The following is a 25,113-nucleotide window of genomic DNA, read 5'->3' as shown; positions in this document are numbered from 1 at the left end:
TGGAAAGGGCCAGGAGGGGTTAGAACTAGGAAGGTAAACACAAAGCTTCCTCAAAGTGTGGTTTTTGCAAAACAAATTTTGTCAGTCAAAATGCCAAATGTATAAGGCAATTTCAAATTTATTTGCAAGGATGTTAAACACAAATGCCCACACATCGTGGTTCAAATTAATAAGACGCCTCTGGTCCCAGATAACAATGTCCAATCTCATAAACATATATGACACGCACTAAAATTTTAACCATTGAAAAAAATAAGGCTGAACGATGACTGTATCTTCATTTTCTATGGAAAAAATAACAGTTGACTCCATGAATGGAGAATCATTTCTGTATCACTGTCCACTACTTACTAATATCTTTGAACAGTTCTAGAAATGTTTAAGGTATATTAGATGGGTAAATAAAGATGAATTAATGATGATAACCTCAGTCATTGAGGCCTTCATTCTGCATTTTCTTTTATCCCCATCATTATGGTTTATATATTACTTCATTCTGCTTTGATATTAAATGTTTTCTTTTATCCCCATCATTATGGTTTATATATTACTTCATTCTGCTTTGATATTAAATGTTTTCTCAAGATCCTTTTATATCCTTTGCTAGACTTATTTAGTACTTAAATTGATTTTTAAAAACCATTATGTTCTTACTATTATGTTATATTAATAAAATTATAACTATAAGAAATAAAATTTATTAGGAAAATGCCTAAAGTTGTATGCACTTGGTAATATTAGCTCAGAATGTATAATGCTTAAATTCACCTAAGTTACAAAGCTGATCTGACAACTCGTAGTTACAATATTTTAATATATCTTTTCAGTAAATTTAAAATAGAGATTGACATGTTAGTATACAACTTATTTGAAAACAGTTAATAGGATATTTCTCAGAAACACAGCTTTTGTTCAACCAAAAAAAAATACACATTTATTTCATCACACATAATCAGTCTTAATAATTGAACACATACCGAGGGATCGTATTCAGCTCTGAGTAACAGAAACCCCACACAGCCTGCTAATGTCAGTAATGAGCTTATTTATCTCATAGAAGCTCCAGGTAAGGGCAGCCGCTCAACAATGCAGTAAAGAAATAGAGCACCATGTGTTCCTATGGCTGTGTCATTGCATCTGTTGTAGTGGAATCAGAAACGTAGAGATTTGAGACATGAAGAGCAGGAGGTGTTCACTATACAGATTAGACTTTACATATGGAAAGATATAGAGAAAAGTGGGGTCAAAGATAAGACAAACGCTTCAGAAGAAGGTTCATTCCCACAGTAGCCGTTCCAAGGACACGGCCTTGAGAGAGGAAGGTACACGAGACAAGATCAACAGCCATGACAACCTAATCAGTGGCCTGGCAGATAGCATAGGGTTGGCAGGAAAATGCAAAGTGTGAACATCTGACCATAAAGGAGCATCCATGATGGCAAAGCTCGAAGGGAGGGATGTCTATGGAAGCCTATATCTCCAACAAGTGGTAGTCAACCAGATGGTATTTGTTTCGAGGACACTTTTGATTGGCAGGGCCAGCAATCAGAAAAATAAGCTGGAGACTGGTGTCCACAAAACCCCTATGCATCTGCCTTATCTCCCTGGATAGTGGTGGCTCAATAAACTGAATAATCACTTCTTCCAAATCTAATATAATTTGGAGTATTACAGAATTCTATTATGGGACCATATAAAGAAAATGTAGTTCCTAGCCTTACCTATGTTGCTATAATACAACCCAAGAGAACCATCCTCACTTCTAGATTTCTTTGTTTCTTCTTAATTCAAAGCTATTGTCCAGTTCTCAACCTGAAGCAAGGACAAAGACCATACAGCAACAGATAAAGAGCTCATATGAAACTATATTCATTTAAGACCTTCGCATACTTACAAAGTTCTGCCAACTTACATGTTGATGAATTTGCTAGCCAGCAAAATGGAATAATGATCCTTTGACCAAAAAAAATTGCTGAGCATACATACCTTATGTAAGTAAAAAGTGTTAATATTAAAAATTGTAGGTTCTCAGAATAGTAAGGTGAAATATATGTAATGGGTTAAGTGATATCCAGTTTGGAACACACTGGGCCAGTAAAAACATTCTCCCCCAAAAAACAGTGCCATTACATTGGTCTAATGGCTCCATGCTTACAGAACAATAAAACATATGTATATAAAAATTAGGTTTAATTTAAAATGCAGTTCAAATTACTCAAAGCTGCATAACACTTCAAAATGAAAACAGAATAATTATTAACTATTTACAAGGAAAAACATACACTATATATCAAAATTCATATACTTGAGATGTACTTAGCGAATTCTCATTTTGATGCTTATTTGAAAAAAAATGGAAATTCATTTGCTAAGAGTCCACTTTAAGGATGAGGTACTGATCAAGGCAATACCATAGTTATAATTTCTATAAGACTTCTCTCCCGATATGAACTTCCTGGACTGTCACACATTAATTAATTTCCTTCAGAATGTCCCACATTACTTATATGTACAGGGTTCCTTTCCACTATGAGTGCTCACATGACATTGAAAGGATTTGAGACAACTGAAATTTTTTTCACATTTTTCACATTTATAAGGTTTCTCTCCAGTCTGCATTCTGACGTTTTTGGAAGGATGAGGGCCAATTGAAGGCTTTTTTCACATTACTTATATTTATGGGTCTCTCTCCAGAGTGCTTTCTGACATGTTTGTGCAAGGATGACAACCAACCAAATGTTTTCCCACATTCTTCGCATTTATATGGTTTCTCTCCAGTCTGCATTCTGACATTTTTGGAAGAATGAGGGCCAACTGAAGGCTTTCCAACATTGCTTACATTTATAGCTCTTCAGTGTGCATTCTGACATGTTTGTGTAAGGATGAAGGCCAACTGAATGCTTTCCCACATTGTTCACATGTATACGGTTTCTCTCCATTGTGAATTCTCACATGTCTTTGAAAGGATGTGAGCCAACAGTAGGCTTTCCCACACTGCTTACATTCATAGGGTTTCTCTCCAGTGTGCATTATCATATGTACTTGAAAGGATTTGGGACAACTGAACCCTTTCCCACATTGTTTACATTCATAAGGTCTCCCTCCAGTGTGCATCATCACATGTACTCGAAAGGACTTAGGACAACTGAAGGCTTTTCCACATTGCTTACATTTGTACGGCTTCTCTCCAGTGTGACTCCTTATATGTCCAGTGAGGGAATGGGAACGAATAAATGTTTTCCCACAAAGTTTACATGCATAGGGTTTCTCCCCACTGTGTGTTTTCACATGATTACTTAGGTATGAAGAACAACTAAAGGCTTTCCCACATTCCACACATTGATAGAGTTTGTGTCCAGTGTGACTTTTTTTGTGCCTCTTAAGGGATGAACAATGCCTGAAGACTTTTCCACACTGACCGCATTCATACAGTTTTACTCCAGCAGGAGTCTTCTTGTGCAGCTTAAGACTTGGAATATGGCTGAAGGTTTCTTCATATTTATTACTTTTACTACTTTCACAGAATCTCTCTATCATATTTTTGCTAAAAAAGAAAAGCACATTATTAATGGTTTGTGTATTCATGATTTATTAATATTTATTAATGAGTACTGCGATTATATTTTTACCACTTTCTGTGAAAATGGAAATTTTATGTCCGGTTTGAATTAGTTCAAAGTGGAATAAACTAAATTTTTCAGAAGAGGGTTCAACCACAGCCCATTAGTACAATAATGTTTCTCATACTTGGAGTTCCCTGATAAATTGTTTGCAACTGGATTGTCTTTCATTGTTGAAGTCACATTAATAAAAAAATGAGAGGTTAAATTCTCTGTGAATAAATAAATTTAGAGCTAGTTTTATGTTTGTTTGTTTGTTTTTAACTTAATGAAATATTAGGATTCTCTACTAGGATACTGCTTTTCCTCCTAAGTACAACTCACCTCAAATGTCTCCCCTGGTTGTTGTGCTTATTTTCAGTACACTGGTCTTCCCAATTTTCTTCTAAAAGGGAGGTCCAAGAATCATTTTTGGTGAACCTCGCTATCTTCTGTTCATTGGATAATTTTTCTCCAAAAATATCCTTCTGGGAAGTGGACCCATTGGTTTTAAGTTGAATCTCATCAGCTGAAACAAAAAAGTGAACCAATCTTATAAGGAAGTCACCTGTGAGCAAGGAAATACATTCCCTTTAGCCATTTCAGGACTTCATTATTAACAGTCCCAAGAGGTCAAAATGGTAGGCAATTTAATACACACAGAAAACCCACAACAAGGTTTCAAATGACAAACCCCTCTGTGCCGACAATGTGACCCATGGATATACACCAACACTGATGACACTAAGTGACTCTTCGTCTCTTAAACATGACAAAGATAAACACAGGTTAATTTGTAGATTTTTCTTGTCACAGAAGAATTATTAGATTCTAGGACCATGATGGCTGTGACCATGTCTGTCTTATTTACCAATGTATTTCCCTTCTACATTCCAAATCTGAAAATCTTAATGAGTAAGAAATTTTTATTCTCCAAATAACTAAGTGAAAGAAACATGCCATCCTTACCTACTGAAACCAGGTTCCTGAAGGTTTCCAGCATCACATCTCTGTAGAGTTTCCTCTGAGCAGGGTTTAGCAAGGCCAACTCTTCCTGGGTGAAGTCCACAGCCACATCCTCAAAAACCACTGAGTCCTAAGACAAACCACATATATATAGGAGGATGAGTGACACGGACAACACAGGGCAAGTAGGCTCAATTCATAAAAAGTTCAAATAAGGTCCTATGGTCTCCCAGTGTCCATTCTCAGTTCCTGTGTCATAGTTTCAACAGCACCACTAACACACTGAACTCATCACTCTACATTTTTACTGTGACCCTCTTTGTCTGGTTTCTCTCTTTTTCAGAGTCTAGAATAGTCCAGAACACATTGGAAAAATGAGATAAATGGTATACAAATGAAACATATTTCCATTTTGTGACTATCGATTCCTTGTGACAAAAGCTATTTCATATCTTTCCTTATTGTCCACATCACTTTGCACTATATGAACCACAAGTTCAAACCCGGATAAAGTTTTAATAAATAAAAACACACTGGACAAAGTTCTAATAAGTAAAACCACACTGGACAAGGTTCTAATAAGTAAAACCACACTGAAGGACTAAAAGCTTTTCCTACTTACCCCTTCACCAACCACGAGTGGTCCAAGGGCCACTTTTTTAATGAAAATCCAACTTGCAACATGGGCCAGCAGACCCTATGTCTTGATGTACTCCAGGCCCTTAGAAGTAGACAGATTCAACTGGCTACATGAAGACATTTTTCTGGAGAAATGTTAATTTTAACTTATATGTGTATTACTTATGTCTTTTATTTATCATAGAATCAGTGGCTACTCTTTCTTCCTCTACATCCCATTCATTAGAGACAGAAGAGATATTGAGAAAGAGGAGGAAGGAGAAAGAAGATATGAGAACTTAGACTTTCCGTAATCCCCACATTCACAATCCTTGGTATTGGTATGCACCAATTTTGAGTACACACACACATACGCACACTGAAGTTATAAGGTGCCAGAACAGCTCTTTCCACTAGAAGCATAAAAGAATTACTCTGGGTCTCCCTAACCTTGAGGAACAGGCTAAGAGTCCTTATGAAAGAGACAGGAGGGATCCCTCACCCCTTTCACCATATGAGCACACATTGACACGGTGCCAGGTATGAAACAGGAAGAGAACTCTCACCAGAAAATGCTGGTGCTTTGATCTTGGACTTCCCTGCTTCCAGAACTGTGAGAAATAAATTTCTGTTGTCTATAAGCTACTATGTGGCATTTTTATAGCAACCTGTATGGCTCAGCTAACACACATAGCTAGAGGCTAGTATGATGGAAGCAAAGAGAAATTGGGAGTAACATTTGAGGATGCTGGAGAGTGATGGGAGGTGGGGCAAATCATCTTGTGGGGAGCTAGTCAACTCTGACACTGTGAGAAATGCTGAGCTACTTCATTCAGGCTTTTGCAAGAGGAGTGATCTCATCTGATAAGTTTAACGATCCATCAGATATACTGAGACTAGGCTGCAGGGGACAGATGTAGAGGCCAGGACACCTGCTAGAAGAGTAAAGCCATAACTAGGTGAGAAGAAGGTGGGTCAGCCCAGGTGGTCACATTGGAGTGTGCAGGGCAAGCACAGCAGAGCTAATACAGATTCCTGATGTTGGGGCAAGACAGAATGAGGGAAGTTGTGAATGTCTCTGATTATTTCACACAGCAAAAACTGGAATAACAGAGTTCCCACCACCTGAGATGTAGAAGGCAATATGCGGATTAGGTTCTTGGGGAGAGGATGAGGTGTTCACCATAGGGCATACTGAGATGGGAATGAGAATAAGACATCTAAGTGGATACATGTATAATAATGTTTTTAGGAGAACGGTCCACAATGGCAAAAATTTGAAAACACCCAAATAGCTACTAGCACTAGAGTTAATAAACAATAATGGTATATCCCTGCCAGCGAATATAAGAGAGCAATAAAAGTGAATGAACTGTTACTATTCCATGAAAGACCATGAAATAACTTTGAACTAAAGAAGCCTGACACAAATTAGCATGTATACTATGATGATATTTACATGCAATATAAAGCATTCATAACTAGAATATCTTTATTTAAGGCTGCATATATGGGTGTTAATAGTGTAAAGAAAAGTATGGATACTATCATCACATAATTCGTGGTATCGGTAAAATCTGGAGGCCGAGGAGGCCTACCCTTGGTAATCATTTCCAGTGGGGTGTCTGATGTCAGGCATTGTTCTAGATCTGGGGCTGGATTTTATTTAACAGGTGTTTATGTTTTATTACTTGCATGGGCTGTACATAGTACATCTTATGTACTTTTCTGCATGTGTGTTATACTTTTTAATAAAATCTATAACCAATTAATATACCTGAAATCATCTTAAGAGTTATAGAAAACCATTTTATAATATTCCTGTCTCTAGTTATGAAATGCATGAAAAAAAACTCACAGCGTTTGGGAACAGATGGTAATATGCATAGCGCAATAAAGGGCATACCAAAAAAAGACCATTCAAAAAGAAACATATAAATTAAGTGAAGTGAATTGTTTTCTTCTACCAAAAAAAGGACATACCTAGATTCCCATTACTTGACTCCTAGTCAACATTATACTACAGAAACAATCCAGTGTCACCTGAAAATAAACAAATGTACAAGAATTACAAAAGAATGAAAGCTTATCATTATGCATAGCACTAACCAGTGTGTGTAGGACCCTAAAAGAGCAAAGAGAACCATAAAATAAGATTTTTAGCAATATTCCAGAATACAAACACAATATAAAAAAAAATCTATCTTTCTATTTACTAACAACAGAAAGTCGGTAAGCGAATGTTAAAAAGGTAACACAACTACATGACAGGACAGGGGCTCTGTGGACCTGCTCTCCAGTGAAACTGGTAAAACAGTTTCTTTTAAAACAACCACATTTAAAGTCTCTGGAAATAGTCCTAAGGGCATACAGTAAATGAAGAAACAGCTATGCAAGGGAGTCCCTGAAAATTCAATAAGAAATGTGAGAGTCTGTGATATATGAGCCAGGACAACGCCCTGCTCGCTGGACTTTAGTTTCAGACTGGAGCCAAGGACACAGGCTCCCAGCTGGAGAAGGACGACATCAAGATTTCTCATTCCACTCCAGCTGCCTGTTACTGAGGTTAAGTTCCAGCAAGTGTAGTGGAGAGGTGGGTCTCCCTCCTTCTGCCCCACCTCCGAAGGCTCTGTGGTGGGTACAGGGCTGCGGAGATACTGGGAGACCTGAGTGCTCTTATTCTGCCTAATAAAATGGAGGTTCCACACCCAAGAGAGGCCAGCTGAGATGATCTCATGCCACTGCCCTTCCTCCACTGTATGCTCAGCTCCTGAAGTGGGGTGTCACTGGGAAAGAAGTGTGCCATTGTCCGCATCCTGTGCCAGTGGCCTGGCTCAGAGATTTTGACTGGAGGAAGAAGCGGGCTGTAAAGCAGGTAGTTCTTAGTCTCTTCCCAAAGCACTGTCTTCCCAAAGCAACAGAACATGGAGAAGTTCAAGCCTAAGGGTGCTCTCAACAAGGGGTATGGTGAAGGACAACCGGGAGGAGATTCAAGATACTAGCAAAAATGCAGTCCACCTTGTTTGCAGGAGAGAAACAAGGAAAGAGACAGGTGGAAAGAGCCCTCCTTGGGTCCAAACAAATACCAGACATGGGCCTGTGGAACTATCCTTCAAAAGAGTCTGAATTTGACTGGATTCGTCTGTAGAGCAATGTATTCCTGATGGCATGATCGAAACAATAGAGCAATATGCCTGCTCTGATTAATGGAGTTTAACAGCTTGAGATGGTTAAGGAAAGAAAATAAAAAAGTCCTGCCAACACTACTGCCAACCCAGGGTGACTGTGGGCATACCTGGAGCCAAACTTCCCCGAAGAGGAACCAAGGCAGCTTAATACTGTGGGGATGGGGAGGTTGGGAGGAGGAGTTAAATAGCCTTGACTAGAATAATCCAGCCAGTCACCAAGCAAATACAAATAAACACCAATAACGACCTCCAGAGAAGAGGGGCCAGTACCCAAAGTCGCTACGATATATTATCTATAATGTCCAGTTCCCAGTAAAAAAAAAATTACAAGGTGTGCAAAGGAAAAGGAAATCATGACTCTTACAGCAGAATGATAATAAGCAGACAACAGAAGCTGTCTGTGAGAGTGGACAGAAATAAATTACAAATAAAATTTGTAATTTTATTTGTAGTTAAATAAAATTAATGTGAGAGTGAACAGATGTCAGATTTAATGGAAAACAGCTTCAAAGTAGCCATTATAAATATGTTCAGAGAACTAAAGGAAACCACGATTAAAGAAGTAAAGGAAGCCATGATGACAATGGTCCATCAAACAAAGAACCACACTAAAGAGACAGAGTTATTCGAGAACCAAATGAAAAGTTTGGAGTTGGAAAGCATAACAACTGAAATTTAAAAGTCACCAGCGGAACTGAAGAGTAGATTTGAACTTGTAGAAAAGAGAACTATAAATTATATTATTCCTTTCATATGAAATTTCCAGAATAAGAAAATCTATAGAGACAAGAAGTATATTAGTGGTAATTTATGGCTGCAGGGGCGGGGTGAGGGGCAGAGGGTGAGAGCTACAGGATATAAAGTTTCTTTTGAGATAATGAAAATACTCAAAAATTGACACTGATGCTGGTTGCACATATCTGTAAATAAACAAACTACTGCATTGTGCATTTTAAATTGGTGAGTTGTACAATATGTGGATTATCTCAATAAAGCTTTTGTAAAAAGCTAACACATAAAAGATGATTCTAATGAAGGGTATAAAAGATTCTAATGGGGGAGAATTCAACTTCATTGGATAATATCAAAGCAGAATGAAATAAATGACATTTTGGTGAGTCTTTGTAATTCACCAATTAATATACCAAATAATTTTCGTGTGAAAATACATTCATTTTCTACAGCCATAACCAGAGAAAGATTTTCTCTCCTTCTCTCTGATTCGTTTTCCCAGTAGCATTTTCAAGGCTAAGCCCTGGAATTCCATTTGTCATCACCGAAAAGAAAACAACAGATGTGAGAAACAACCACACAAGCTCCAGGAGAGAAAAAAGGCACAGAAGAATTTTTAACAAATGGAATGTAAGACTAGAGCATTTTTTAATTTCTGAAATTCACCTCTTCCTTGCTTCTTTAGAATTCTTTTATCTTATCTTTCAGTGTCTGTTAGTTAAATGTATTTTACATTTACTGAAAAATCCGAGGCTCGAATAACCAAATAAATCTTTTCAAGGTGACAAATCCAGGGAGGGGCAGTGCTGAACTGGACACAGACATAGATGACTCAAAGGGTCAAGCGCGGCCATCCTACCACGTGGGACACGCAGCCCCCACCACCTGTTCACTGAAATGCTCCCTGTACAAAGGGCACCGGTTGATGTCCCGCTGTGAGTCTCAAGCGCATGTGGCTTTGCAGGCGGCTGCCTCAGCTCACCGGGTGGGCTTTCCCTGTCCTCTGGGTTCGTTTCTCTCCCTCCAGGGGGCCCGAATTGCTCCTGTCTTTTCTCCTGAAAACCAGCATCCGGTCAGCAGACAACCGTGTCCCTCCAGGCAATGAGAACAGGGGTCGGGCTCAGTGAGGGATCGAGCACCGATCCCTCCAGCCCGGGCCCCGTGCAGGTCTCCCCACTGCCCCCGCCCCTGCAGCCTGTGCGCTGGGAGGAGCAGACCAGGGGCTGGCATCCCCCGACCCTCACCCCCGGGCGGGTGCAGCTGTGCGCGGCCGGGTCACCCCGGGCCGTCCTAAGACGCCGGAACCGTCGCAGGGCTGGACGGGACGCTGGGACCCCACCCCGCGGCTCACCGCAGACACTCGGGTCGGGACCCGAGGGGCATAGGAGACCCCGCCCGCAGCCGCCTCCGGCTGGTTCCGTTCAGCTCGAGCCGGTCCCTCCCGGTCCCGGCCCCAATACCTCGCACTCACCATCTCGCATCCCAGCTCCAGGTTCTCACCTCGTCCTTCCCGCGGCCCCAGCAGGTTAGAGCGACCAAGAGCGACACCGGGGAACGCACCAGCAGGTGCGCCCGGGCGCGAGGGCTGCAGAGAAAGCTGTCTACCCGGCTGGGAGCGCGCCCACCACCAGATTGGACAGTGCTCCAGACACCCCGCCCCACGGGGACTCCAATTGGACGGTGCTCCCGGCCCCGCCCCAGCTCTCCCTCTGGGACAGTTAACCAACCCGAGCCAGCGCTCTTGGGTGGACAGTTTCCCACCAGTGGAACCACATGACTGACCTTTGGGGCCTGGCCAGACCCTGGACGTTTGCGTCCAAGCAGAACTAGCTCTGGGTCACCAGGCCGTACTTAGGTGTCTTCTGGAAGCTCAGTAGCACTTCCTGCGTCCAGATTTACTCTCCCCATGGAGCAACACCACCCTCCGGTCCCGAAAAGGAGGGCCACCCAGGCTGGGCTGGGACAGGAGGGCCTGGTGTCCTTCCGAGGTCACCTTAGCCTGGGGCCACGATCTGTGCCCTCTGAGAACACGGACATTTAGCAGTGACGTCACCACGTGCAATGCAGGGTCTGCGTAGTTTTGATGTGTCGCCACTGACGTTGTCGGCCTTCCCTACCCTTCCCTACCCTACTTACGTTATTTACAAGCAACTGAAAAAAAATCGTTTTATGGCTTGCATTAATATCGTCCTCTTTTATAAAGCAGTGGTTAGAGGATCATCGTGTATAAAAGAGGCTTCCTATTAAAAATGTATTACATTTGACTTATAAAGTATTTTAAAATATAGCTAATATATATTTTAAATTTTCTAAATGAATGGCATTTTTTTAAAAAAAATCTGCCTGAGACTTATAAGTCTGTCTTTAAACCCGCTCTTAGTGTACATCTGGATTGCATGTCCACTTGCCCCATATTCTCGTAAATTCCTAATATATTAGTTTCTGTACATATGGTCAGTGTTTATGTAGAGAGGCAATCTCAATTCTGTATTTTTTTTCTCTTTGACATATCAATGTAACATCGTTTACACATTCATATAGACTTTGATTTTTTTGTTGTTCAATTATAAATCCTGCAGTTCTTCTCATATCAATAGATGATTTCCTTAATTTTTATAAAGGGGTATATGATGACATTTTTATGGAATCAGTTTTATCTGAATAGGCACTGGATTCATTCCCAACCTTTCACGACTCAAATCCTGCTCAAATGAATATAAACTTAAATAGATCCAGCATAAAAGACTTGAGAATCCCTTCCAAACTGAAATTCAAACTGGGTAGGTGGTCAGATATGGTAAAATAAATATTTTTAAGTTATAGATTTTTTCAAACATAAATAATTCTTTAAATTTTTGTGATACGGTTTATCATACTTAGAAAAGATAAACTGTTTTATGTTCATTTTAAATAATATTGTACAAACTCTCTGGACTTGGCACAAACAATAATCAATAGACTTTGGGCAGATATTAGACTCCCCAGTGTGTCTACTCTGACTTCATTTCCCTACTTCCAGATTGAATATTATTGGGGATTCTACAGTTAACCTTCATAGTTTTACTATCAATCATTCATCACAAAGTAGTGTTTTGCTTAACTTTGCCTCTTTTGAGATTTTTATGAAAAGATATTAACAGAATTACCTTAAGCATGGTCATCACCGATTTTTTGCCTCAAGCTGTTTCACACATGGTGTCTGAAGTTGTGGGTCTTCCAATTATTTATACATTCCAGTCCTTATGGTTTGGGGGCCATTTCGAGGTCATGAAAAATGCTGCTCCTATCATCCTGTTTGTTTCCAAGTGCCCATGCATAATGAATTCTCTACACATTGGAGAAAAATTTACTGAGTTGTAAACTATGAGTAATTTCAAATGTACAGAAAATGGCAATGGAGCCTCTGAATTTACCTTCCCACCATTTCTTCATGTTTTATTCCACATGACTGACACTGAAATTGAACTTAATTAATTTTTGCCTATCTAGTGGATTTACCTTATTATATTCAATACCAGATATTGAGCATTTTATATTTCATCTATAAAATATTTATTAGTCACGTTACTTCATTTGTACATTTATTGGTTTCATCTGATTTCTTTATATATTCTGGACATGAATCTTTTTCAGTTGTAGGTACTGCAAATAACTGCTCCCAGACTGTGATTGATCTTTGTAATCCCTTTATTCTGCATTTTGTTGTACTGCTCTTAGTGTTAAATTTCTCAATTTCTTCCTGTTTTTCTTTTCTCCCTATTCTGAAGTCATAAACATTTGCTGTAACTTCTGAGACTGTTCTAGTTTCCTTCTTCGCATGCAAATCTTCAATAAGTTTATTATATTGTCCACGTGTTAATGTAGCCATCATTTCTACCACTGCTTAGCAATGAGTGCTGCATCTTCTTGGTAAAATATGCAATGTTCGTATTTTATAATATGGAAACATTTTTATCCCTGAAATGAGCTCCACTCTTTGGTACTTAATATATTGGGAATTCTACTGTCCAATGTAACTTATTCTTCATTGTCCATTTATAACTTATTGTAGTTATTGTCCATTTATAACTACTGTCCATTTATAACTTATTCTTCATTCAAAATTGAGCCTGGTGGCTCATTATTATGATCATAGGGATGGTTTCATGGACTTGCATGTGTCACGACTTATGTATCAGTATTTTATTTGTTATTACTCAACGAACCTAAAAAGTTAGCTTGATCCCAACATATTTCATGCAGTATCAAACTCATACAAATTTACTAAAAACCATGAAGCGTTTAGGTTTTTTCCTATATATTGGAAGAATTCAGTAATACAACTGTGTGCCTCTTAAAGGTTTAGTACAACTCAGTTGTAAACTTGAGCCTGCCAGGCCCTTATATCTCATTACACATAGACTGGGAAACACCACAGTCGTGCGGTGAAACACAAAGAGACACTCCAACCTGGACACAGAGACCACCGCTAGGACACAATGATCCTCACAGACATACTATTCCCAAGACATATGTGCAAAATCACCCAGACTTTGTCACTGGGAAGTACAGGTGGACACACTGACACACATCGAAGCCACACCCTCAGATAACGGTTCCAGAGGCAGTAACAAACTCTTTCACAGACACATATAGTTAGCTCGAGACCCTCTGTACACCCCTACCCCGAGCTGCTTTTCTCCTTAGGAAGTGTCACCATCCACACAATGGATAATTTACTTGTATAACTTGATTTTTGTACCCAAGAACATCAGCGTTAAAGAAACAGTGATATTTTGCCTATTCCGTTCACTGCAGAACCAAGAACATAATCTGTTACACAGAATATCAATAAATATTTATTGACTGTCTGGATCAAGAGACACACGCATAGAGGAGTTTATCCACAAACGCCGCCACAGAGCCACATCCACTGGACCTTCAGAGAACGAAATGTTTTAGCGCCCAACCACTGTGGCAGAAGGCTACTCCCCAGCACCCGAACCCCAAATGGACCTTCGGCTGTCCTGCTGGAGAGGCATTCCTGAGCCATGCCGACCACACAGGAACTAGAAACAGGGAGTCTGACTCGGGGGTCGGACACGACAAGAGTTATGTCGATCCAGACTTCACAGAACTTTAGGATTCTTCCAGAAATGAGTCTTTCGCCAGCAGACCGAGGTAGCTCCGTTAGGGCATCATTGGTGTCTCTCCCCTAGTACAGCCACCATGTTCTCCGCCCGTCACCTGGCACCTTCATCTCCGTTGCAGAACTATCTACTCGCGGTGGACTGTCAAACCGTCAGGGCCTTCCCCGTAAGTTGCTGCTGCGCGAGCGCAGGAGGATGTGAAAAGACGAAGACATCAGGACCTAAAACCACCCTACCAACCGCCACTCACCTGAGGAACCCGGAACCCAGCAGGCCGGAAGCTGCGGCGGCGGAAGCTGCGGGGGCGGAAGCTGGGGCGGGGCTTCCACCGCTTCCGTTTCCGCTCCCGCCTGTACACCTTCTCGCGGTCTCCCTCTGGAGTCGGTGCGCCCACGCACTTCAGCGAAGGCAAATACTCCCAGGAATCTCTAGGATACAGCTAATTTAGGCTCAGGCCCATGTTTGATGCTGGAAACAGGCCTGGAGCTCCCGGGGACTGAGGGGCTTCCTTTCGGAACTACATTTCCCACAAGGCAATGGGCTCCACGCTGTGGGGTTCCACCCAGGAAGAAACGCGCATGCGTGGCGGCCTGTGACTCGAAAGACCTGGGCTGGGGCGCACGGTTAAAGAAGGCCCTGAAGTATCCGGCGCGTGGTTGGCGTCTTGGGGGCTCAGGGGCTCAGATCTCAGACCTGAACGTGCAAGCAGGTCGCGTCCAGTGATGCGTAACAGTGGTTGTCAGTGATAGTAGGCGTCTTTGTGATGTCAAAAGCGGTTTTGAGAGTCTCCGGGGTGTGTGGTCGTGCAGAGCAGATGCATGTGCAGCGGCAGGGGTTTCTGTGGCTGAGGGCCCTGTGTCCCCTGTGTCCCCGTGACATGGGTTCTGCCCCTGCAGTTTTTGCTCTCACCTCCCAGCCACGTGGGGCTGCCACAGTTTTCTCAACAGCGAAAGGGGTGTTGGGATCCGTAACGACGTCCCCAGCAAGAAAGCACAGGACCTGAGGTTGCTTAAACTTTAGAGGTGGAAATGGCCTCAAGGTAGGCCTCGGAAGGAAACGATACTGACCCCCAAGGACTAAGACGCCCGCAAGCAGGGTCCACCTGTAGGTTTCAGAACCAGTGCATTGCTAAAAGTCTGGTCCGAAGAACCTGGTGTAACATCAGAGACAGATTCCAGAAGTCTCGCTCCCTCTAGGTATGTGTGTGAGGTGAGGGCGGTAGAAGGTTCTTCTGACTACTCACTGGCTTCCGAAAAGGGCATGATAGGGCGTAAATCCTTCCCAACTCCCGTGATTCTTTCCAAGAATTATCCCAACGTGATGGAAAGAAGTCTTGTTGCAACCAAGACATCAAGGCTCAGGAGAGTTTTATATTTCCTTAGGATATGAAGCTTTTTGGTGGCTGTTCATATTCCGTTAATTCATTTTTAATGTAGATAGATGAAAATTCTTTAAGTTGGTTCTACTGGTTTTCACAAATGTATAATTGTACCATCATAGTCAAGATACAGAACACTCGATCACCCCCAAAAACCATTCATGGTGCCCTTTTTTTTTTTTTTTTGTCAACTTCCCGGTCCTCCTTAACCCCTAATCTATTCTAAATCTCTACCTTTGCCTTTTCCCAAAGAATGTCATGTAATTGAAACACTATGTTGTCTTTTGGGTCCTGTGTGTAAATTTCGATGCTATATTTGTAAAATTGTGTATACTTACTTTGCAGTGTTATTTTGGGTTTTAAATCTTTTGACAGTACCCAGCACTGGTGGTGGCTCACATTAAGGCCTTCCAACAGACAGGTTCCAGTAATATAATTATGAGCCGCACGAGCTTAGGAACGATTCTCTGTTCCCTTTGCTAAACTTTCTTCATTTGTATGATGATAGGGATGGTGGGGGCGGGGGAATCAAATAATGTACTAATGATTATCAAATCACATGCACTTCTACAGCACTATGAATAAATAAGTTAACATGGGGAAAATGGACAAAGATTAGACTTTGTTTTTTAATTAAGCAAAATACTGTTACATTTTTTCTGTTCCCTAACATGTGCTGGAAACCTATGCAATATGGAAATGATACCTGTAAAACGTAAAATGAGACTTTTCAACTTTGTGGATTAAAACAAAAAGCTTCCACCTTCTCCTATAAAAAGCATTATAAATTTCCCTGTTTGAGAGTGTCACATATACCTTCTTTTTAACTAAATTGAAGTGCTACTTAAAATGGTACCCTCTGTCTGCAGTTCATCTCAAGAACTAACCCGCCACCCGCCACTGTAACTCACCTTGCTTCTACCAGAACATTACAATGGGTTTGCATCGATTCACAAAACTCAGAAGACCAAGAATGGGTAGAAATGTGCAGATGACCATACACTTAATAAAATTAGGTGCGAACCTCTGGTTTTCTGCAAATCGTGTCAATCAATCTGCAGCAGCCACAATTGTTAATGGCAAATATATAATTGAACACAAATCAACTAACACAAGCACAAATCATGAAGTCTTTTTGAACACTGATTTAACCCATAATCATTAATGGTGTGTTGCTAGAACTCAATCCACCCATCTTTGACTCCAGGTGTGGTACTACTGGTGGTCTTTCTGATAAAACCATTAAGATTTACTGTTATTAATGAATAAGGAGTTATCCTAATGACAACCAAAATTTACCTGGAAGAAAAATGCCTAAACTTTAATTCATTTGGAAATATTGACTAAGAATTTAATGCTTAATTTGACAAAAATTACAAGGATCTTCAAAAATACTAGCAAACTGAATCCAGCAACATCTAAAAAGAATTATACACTGTCACCAAGTGGGATTTATCCCAGGAATGCAAGATTTCTTTAACATTGAAAATTAATGTAGTACACAATATCAAGAGAATAAAATGCAAAACTACATGACCATATCAATGGACATGGGAAAGCACATTTGATAAAAATCTAATAACCCTTTATGATAAAAGCACTCAGCAACTTACGATTAGAAGAGAACTTCCTTAACCTAATAAAGAAAAATCCAAAACCTGACATCATATCTAATGCCGAAAGACCAATTTCCCCCTAATATCAGAAATATGTCTGCTCTCACCACTTTCATTCATCATTGTAATGGAAGTTCTAGCCAGGGAAGACAGGCAAGAAAATAAAAGGCATCCGGATTAGAAAGGAAGAATTAAAACTTTTGCAGATTGCAGGATCTTGTAGGTAGAAAATCTCATACACTGAAATAATTAGAACTGATAAACGACTTCAGCAAAGTTTCAGGGTACAAAATCAAAAGTCAAAAATCAATTGTACTTCTCTTCCCTTGTAAATCACATAAATCAAAGGAAAAGAATACAGGGTCTGGAAATAAACACATCTATTTAAAGTCAACTGATTTTTTACAGCATTAATGTCAAAGTAATTTAATAAAGAAAGCATCATCTTTCCAACAAACGGTGCTGGATCAATCAGATATCCATACGTAAAAACAAACCAAAGCAAAAAACTCTTACCTCTTTGCTTCACACTAGTTTACAGAAATTAGCTCAATTCATAATAGACTTAAATGTAATGAAACTTCTGGATGAAAAAAAAAAAAAAACAATTTCTTTGTGACCTCAGACAAGATTTTTAAGAGATGACACCAAAAGCAAGATTGAACAAAGTTGATAAATCGGAACTCATCCAAATTAAAAACAACTTTCCCAAAGACACTATGAAGAGTATGGAAAAAGACAAGCCATAGAGCTCAAGGGACTATGCTCAAATCATATATCTGATAAAATACTGTGTCCAGTATACATGAAGAACTTCATGTATACTGGACACAGTATAACAAATGACAAAACAATGACAAATACCGCAATAAGTGTGAAATAGATCTTGACAGACGTAATCAAGTCAAGATGAGGCCATCAGAGTGGGTCCTAATCCAATAGGGATTGTGCCCTTAAAAGGGGAGGATCATTTCATGTGAAGACAAAGACACAGGGATCATGCCATATGATGACAGACGCAGAGATCGGAGTGATGCAATGCCAAGCCAAGGAGTGCCAAGGGTTGAGGGCCCCACCAGAGACCAGAAGATGGCAAGAAAGGACCCTACCCAGAGTCTCAGAGGGAGCATGACCCTGCTGACACACTGGCACCTAACCTGCAAGACTATAATAAATTTAAGCCACCAAGTTCAGTGGTTTGCCCCACATTCTGGAAATATATGCCATCTTTTCCAAGTAACTCTTCACAAGAGTTATAATTGATCACACAAGTAATGGTCATCAAGGCTGGCTAATACCACAAAAGGATACAACACCTTCTTGAGGAGGAAAAAAAAATGTCATAGATTTTTGCAGGCAGGTAATCAGTATATGAGATTTTCTTAAACCACGCTCTATTTATACAAAGTTTGAATTTCCCCAAAATAAAATACTAAATAAACAATGGAGAACTACTTATGAAAGAATTTTTAAGTACTTTATAATTATGCTGTGTTGCAATCTCTTTCCTAAAAAGGTATTTAGATGGTGTGCTAGATTACATTACTGATTCAAATTTTTCAATCCCCTGTGAAACAATCTAGTAATATCTCATGGCAGCAAGATTGTAATTCTCTCCCTTCGTTTGAGCCATGTGACTTGCTTAAATCAATGCTATGTGAGCAAATATGCGAAAAACCCTGAAACATGTCTGTGAGTTTGGCTTTCCTCTATACCTCAGGTGATCCCTCATGAGGAATCTTCCCCAAGGTGCTGCTTGTTCAGAATCACCCCCAGAATGGACAGACTTGGATCAGAGCCAGGTTAGCTTCCAGAATGGACCTGAAGACACACCACATGTAACAATCTACCCAAGCCAACCACCAGACTTGCGAGCATGAAAATAAATGCTTATTGCAGCATGTAGTAAGCAAAATCTGACTAATAGTTATTTACACTATTACAGTAAATTTTAAAGTTCCACTATTGACAAGTTCATGTCAGACAAAACATACCACTTATTAAGTAGAAATGATCGCTGTTCTTCCTTTCCTGCCCTACTAGTGCTCTGGCAGGTCGGAGAAGGAAGAGAATTTATAGGATTGAAAAGGATCAAGAAAGTCTTCACACTGGAATGGTTGGTGGGTGCTTGCATTTCTTTATGCAAAAAAAGATTATGTAAATTTAAATATTTGGAAACAAAATGTTACTGAAATAATTATAAAAAAATTAAACTTTTTTCAAAGATCGAATAAATTCAAACTAAAATGTAAGTTGTGTTCCTACTCTTGCCACGTAGCAGTTTCTCTTGGGTGTTCTACAGGAAACCCAGCTAACAGGATGGCATCGTGTTAACCATAGTACAACATATACATTTTAGAGACCCATTTTGGTGTCACCCAATCTTTTACTTTAATTATCGCAATCTAAAATACTAAATCATATGATAGTTATCACTCAAGAGTATACCTGGAGGAACCAGTGTTGGTGTTAGAAACTGGAGTAAAAAAAATAAATAAATATATTTGGAAAGACATTCAGACGTGAGAAATTCTAGAGAGGCCCAAATTACTGCCACTATGTGCCATGCTGTTACTGCAGGAAAAAGCACTCTGCGATATGTAACCTACTGAAAGTAATTGTGAAGCTTTCTCCTTTTTATTTTGTTAGAATTTAATATGACAATAAGTATTTTCCTCTTAAAAGTTCAATGCAAGTCACTTGTAAATCTGCCTGGGATTACTGTGTATTGGGGTTTCAGCGACACTGGGGAAACAGTACAGCGGTGCAGCGAGGCCGTCACAGACGCTCCTGCCAGGATGAGGCAACCACCACTCAAACTCCTGAACTCTCCCAGACATGCACAGGGGGTGACGTGACACAAACTCTGTCATTGGGACATACATGTGGACGCACCCAGACACAGACTCACAAACTCAGACACTGGCCAAGATGAGGTCTGTAGAGACACAATGACGGGCCCCCTGCAACACCCCACCCATCCCCCACACCAGCTCTATTTACTTAGGACTAACGAACATCACACGCATTGTATATTTTACTTCTATCTCCACTCCCGGAATGGGGATGTCACGCTTCCTGAACCTGCACAGTACGAGAAGCCTCTTTCCATAAGAGGCAAACCTGCGCAAGAAGTGTCAGGGGCCCAACATGCTGGGGTAATGATGTTCCGGCCACCCACGTGACTTCAGGACTCTCCCAGAAACGCGCTCATCACCGCTTCCCCCCTTTGTCAGAGAGGGCAGCGATGGTGCCATCTCTTGACTGGCCGTGCCCTCACAGCCCTCTCCTCGTCAGTCTCGTGTGCCCACAGGCCCTGCTCCATCCTCCCTGAGTGGCCCCAAAGTCCTCACAAAGGCCGGAGGCGGGTCGCCTTGGGAGATTGGGCCACAGAGAGCTCTTGTGGGAGCCATGGGAGGGCAGGCAGCTGTCACGACAGTGGTGGGGGCTGAGCTCCCAAAGTCTCTGGTGCAGCCTCTTCTCTGAGTCCCAGGCCACCCACCTGCACCTTCGCCATCCTGCGGAGGCTGAGCTCCCAAGTGTCTCCTGGGCATTTCTTTCTTTTATTATTATTATTATTATTATTATTATTATTATTATTATTATTATTGTTATTATTTATGCCTACAGCACCTCGTTGTCCTAGGTGGTCTCCCATCGAAGCACTAACCAGCCTCGACCCTGCCTAGCTTCCGAGATCAGACATCGGGCTTGCTCAGGGTGGCATGGCTGTAGGCCATGGACCGTGGCTCCACTGGGGTACGAACCCTGGACCTTCTGCGTGTAAAGCAGATGTGCTAAACGCTACACTATGGAACCATGTCCTCCCGGGCATTTAAGAGGCAGCTGGCCCTCTGTGGAGGCCGAGATCTCTGTTTCTCCCAGGCCAATGAGCTTGAGACTAGGCAAAGAGCACAGGTTAGCAGTGCACATGCACAGCAGGTAGGTGCCTCTGGAGATGTGGTGGGCCACATGGTACAAATAGGGTTGTTGCAGATATAGTTAAGATGAGGTCATACTGCAGTAGAGAGGCCCCTGATCTTATAGGAGGATGTCCTTATAGAAACGCCGTATGAAAAGACAGGCATCCACACAGGGAGAATGCCATGTGAAGATCAAAGGTGTGCTACCACAATGACCTAGCAGGGCCAGGACAGAGCTGGAACATACACTTCCCTGGCACTTTCACAGGAGGCTGGTCTTGCCACACCTTGATATGGGACTTCTGCCTCCAGAACTATGAGACAAAATTTCCTGTTGTTCTAAGTCACCCAGCTGTGGTACTTTGTTACAGCAGCCCCAGGAAACAAATAGGATACAAGTGATTTGAAAACACAGTAAACAGGATATTTCTAAGAAATATCTACAAAAGATTTTCCTTGAAAATAAAATAGTTTTTCATGACACATAGTATAATTAAACGCATGTCAAGGAACTGCATTCAGCACCAAGTAACAGAAATCTCCCCAAATCTAACGTGGAAGGAAAGTGTTCAACCTCACGCAGGACTGGGTCAGCACACTTAAAAACACAATTGATTAACAAAGGTCCATGTGTTGTTTTATTTTGCTAAAACATTGCAGTTTCTGTGGTGGTGGACTTAGGTACAAAAAGCCACTAAAAGAATTAAGAAATGTAAATTAGACCTTATAAAATGTGTTAACATCTAGAGAGGTTGAATCATAGCATCAGAGAACATGAGTCTGAATTAGTGGTCTGGGGCACACCTTAGGGTTTGTAGGAAAATCCAAATGGTGAGTGCCTGACCGCACAAGTGGATCCTCGATACTAAGCTACAGACGTATCTGTGGAAGCCTATACCGCTCAGGAAAATGTAAATCAAGCACTCGGTGTTTCTTTTGATGATATCTTTGATTGGCAGAGCAAAAATTCAGGGAAATGGGCTGAAAGCTGATGTCCAGAAGCCCCTGTGCATCTATGAAACTTTAGAGCAGCTCCAAAAACTTAGTAATGGCTTCTTCATTTGTGTCGTCCAAATTTCACGCCAAGTTAGGCTACTGGTATGTGCGAACATGGAATCATGAAGGGACGGGATTCTGGGAAATGTAGTTCCCAAATTTACCCATGTTAACATGACACGAATCCAGAAGGAAGATCTGAAACTCTGTATCTCAAGATCATATAAGGGTCTCTTATGCATAAAAGCCTATTGTCCAATTCCCAATTAGAAGCAAGGACAAACAGAAACAGACAAAAGTTGAAAACAATCCACACAGACTACATACTTTGAAAAACTGCATAATTACAAATGTCTGCCAACTATTTATAAAAAAATGAACTAAGGCTCCTCTGGTTAAAAATAAAGACTCTTAATAAGAAAGGTTGAAAATATATGATGGGTGATATCTAATATCTGCCACATTGGGCCAATAAAAAATAAAAGTCCAATGAATACCAACAGGTCATTGTTCCAATAGCCCCTCTTAAAGCAGCGTTCCCCAACTTTTTTGGCACCTGGGACTGGTGCTCCTATGAGAATCTAATGCCTGATGATCCGAGGTGGAGCTGAGGCGGTGATGCTAGTGCCGGGGAGCAGCTGCAAATACGAATAAGCTTTGCTCACTCGCCCACCGCTCACTTCCTGCTGTGAGGCCCAGTTCCTAACAGGCAATGGACCGGTACTGGTCCACAGCCTGGGGGTTGGGGACTTCTGCCTAAAAGAACAACTTAAAGAAGAAATTTAAACTACTTACATATTAAAAATATGCTTTAAATCATCTGTGAGTCCAACAAACTAAAATAAAGGTTTTATTTACAAACACGTAAGAAAAAACACTCCATGCAAACTTTATGTACTAAGAGTCTTTGATGGTTATTTTTCGCCTACATGTTTATCTGCAAAAGAACTGGAAATACACTCCCTATGGGTCCACGTTAATGATGAGATACTCGTAAAGGCAATACCATATTTGCGACTTTTGTAAGATTCCTCTCCTGGTGTGAATTTTCTGAAGCATCACAGATTAACTCGTTTGCAAGAGAACGTCCCACGTTACATATGTAGTGTTTTTCTGTAGTGTGTGTTCTCATGTGTCTTCTTAAGGATGAGGAACAACTGAAGGCCTTCCCACAGTGCTTACACTCATAAGGTTTCTCTCCAGTGTGCATCCTCATATGTATTGGTAAAGATGACGGCCATTTGAAGACTTTCCCGCATTCCTTACATTCATAGGGTTTCTCTGCGGTGTGTGTTCTCACATGCTGCTGCAAAAGTTCAGGCCAGCTAAAGGCTTTCCCACATTGCTTACATTCATAGAGTTTCTCAGCAGTGTGCCTTCTCATGTGCTTTTGTAAGGATTTGTGGCAATAGAAAGCTTTCCCGCAGAGTTTGCATTCATATGCTTTGTCTCCAGGATGCATTCTCACGTGCTCTCGAAAGCAAGCAGACAAATTGAAAGCTTTCCCACATTGTTTACATTTATAGGGTTTCTCTTTAGTGTGTGTTCTCATGTGTTTCCGTAAGGATATGGGCCAGTTGAAAGTTTTCCCACATTGAGTGCATTCATAAGGTTTCTCTCCAGTGTGCACTCTCATATGTCCTCGAAAGGATGAGGGGTGGCTGAAGGCTTTCCCACACTGGTTACATTCATAGGGTTTCTCTCCACTGTGAGTCCTTTCATGTCTTCGGAAGGACTGGGGGTAAATAAACGTTTTCCCACACTGTTTGCATTCATAGGGTTTCTCTCCAGTGTGAATCCTTTCATGTCTTCGAAAAGACTGGAGATAGATGAAGGTTTTCCCACACTGTTTACAGTCATAGGGTTTCTCCCCAGTATGTGATATCATGTGTCTTCGAAAAGCTGAGAAGTAACTGAAGGCTTCTCCACATTCCTTACATTTATGTGGTGTCTCCCCAGTGTGTGATATCACATGCCTGCGAAAAGTTGAGGAATAGCTGAAGGCTTCCCCACAGTCCTTACACTTATAGGGCTTCTCTCCAGTGTGTGTTATCATGTGTCTTCGAAAAGTTGAGGAATAACTGAAGGCTTTCCCACATTCCTTACATTTATAGGGCTTCTCGCCAGTGTGCGTTCTCACGTGACTAGTAAGACTTGAAAAATCGATGAAGGCTTTTCCACACTGCTGACACTCGTAGGTTTTCTCAGCAGTATGAATCCTTATATGCCGGTTGAGGGAAGAAGTACGAGGAAAGGTTTTTCCACATAATTTACATGCATAGGGCCTCTCTCCTTTGTGGGTTCTCACATGCATTCTTAGACGTGAACGACAACTATAGGCCTGCCCACATTCCCGACACTGATACGGTTTGTGTCCAGTGTGAATGGTGACGTGACTCTTGAGGGCTGCGTGGTGCACGAAGGCTTGTTCACAAGCCCTGCATTCATACTGTTTTACTCCACTAAGAGTTTTCTGGTACAGATTAAGGTTTGGAATCTGGCCGAAGCCTTCCCCACATTGATCGTTACTTTCCCAGAGTCTCTCCATCACGTGATTTCTGTTAAAAAAAGGGGAAACGTGTTATCAGTAGTTTGATTAATAACGATTTCTTAATATTTATTAAGTATTAGAATTACATTTTCACCAATTTCAGTGAATATGTAAGTTTTCTACCCTGATTTACTTTAAAACAGAAAGACCTGAATGGCTCGACCACGGCCATTATGAAAAAAGTTTTTCTAAAACATGGGCTTTCCTCCTAATTGTTTCAACTGTTTTAACACTCAGCATCTACGTCACATTTGAGGAAATGGTTTGGTGAAAATCTCTGTGAATAAACAAATTCGATCTAGGATTGTGTGGGCTTTTGGTCTGTTTGTTTGTTTGCTTTTTAAATTTCATGACATACTAGAAGTCCCTCCTGAAATACTATTACTACTTGTGGGTACAACTCACCTCTCTTGTCTC

The 25,113-nt window shown here is 41.0% G+C and overlaps 2 protein-coding genes across 6 annotated transcripts in view; both read right to left on the bottom strand.

Annotated features, from left to right (window-relative positions):
* Positions 1-2,362: 2,362 nt before the first annotated feature.
* Positions 2,363-20,743, bottom strand: ZNF556 (zinc finger protein 556). The gene is given in 9 exon segments (XM_023538113.1): positions 2,363-2,661; positions 2,663-2,847; positions 2,850-3,544; positions 3,945-4,128; positions 4,569-4,695; positions 10,086-10,158; positions 10,564-10,688; positions 14,483-14,629; positions 20,729-20,743. Coding segments are annotated over 9 exon segments (1,713 nt in total). The 3' UTR covers positions 2,363-2,499.
* Positions 20,744-22,966: 2,223 nt separating this feature from the next.
* The window catches only part of LOC105300429 (zinc finger protein 555-like), a 14,383-nt gene continuing 12,236 nt past the window's right edge, over positions 22,967-25,113 (bottom strand). For all 5 annotated transcript variants that reach the window (XM_011372647.2, XM_023538082.1, XM_011372651.2 and 2 more), the window contains one exon: positions 22,967-23,247. In XM_011372647.2, the coding sequence (XP_011370949.1) occupies positions 23,122-23,247 (126 nt within the window). In that variant the 3' untranslated portion in view covers positions 22,967-23,121. The remainder of the gene's footprint in view (positions 23,248-25,113) is intronic.

Source organism: Pteropus vampyrus, unplaced genomic scaffold (genome assembly GCF_000151845.1).
Source record: "Pteropus vampyrus isolate Shadow unplaced genomic scaffold, Pvam_2.0 Scaffold212, whole genome shotgun sequence".
NCBI classification, from domain to species: Eukaryota; Metazoa; Chordata; class Mammalia; order Chiroptera; family Pteropodidae; genus Pteropus; species Pteropus vampyrus.
This window is presented reverse-complemented; position numbering and strand designations above follow the sequence as displayed.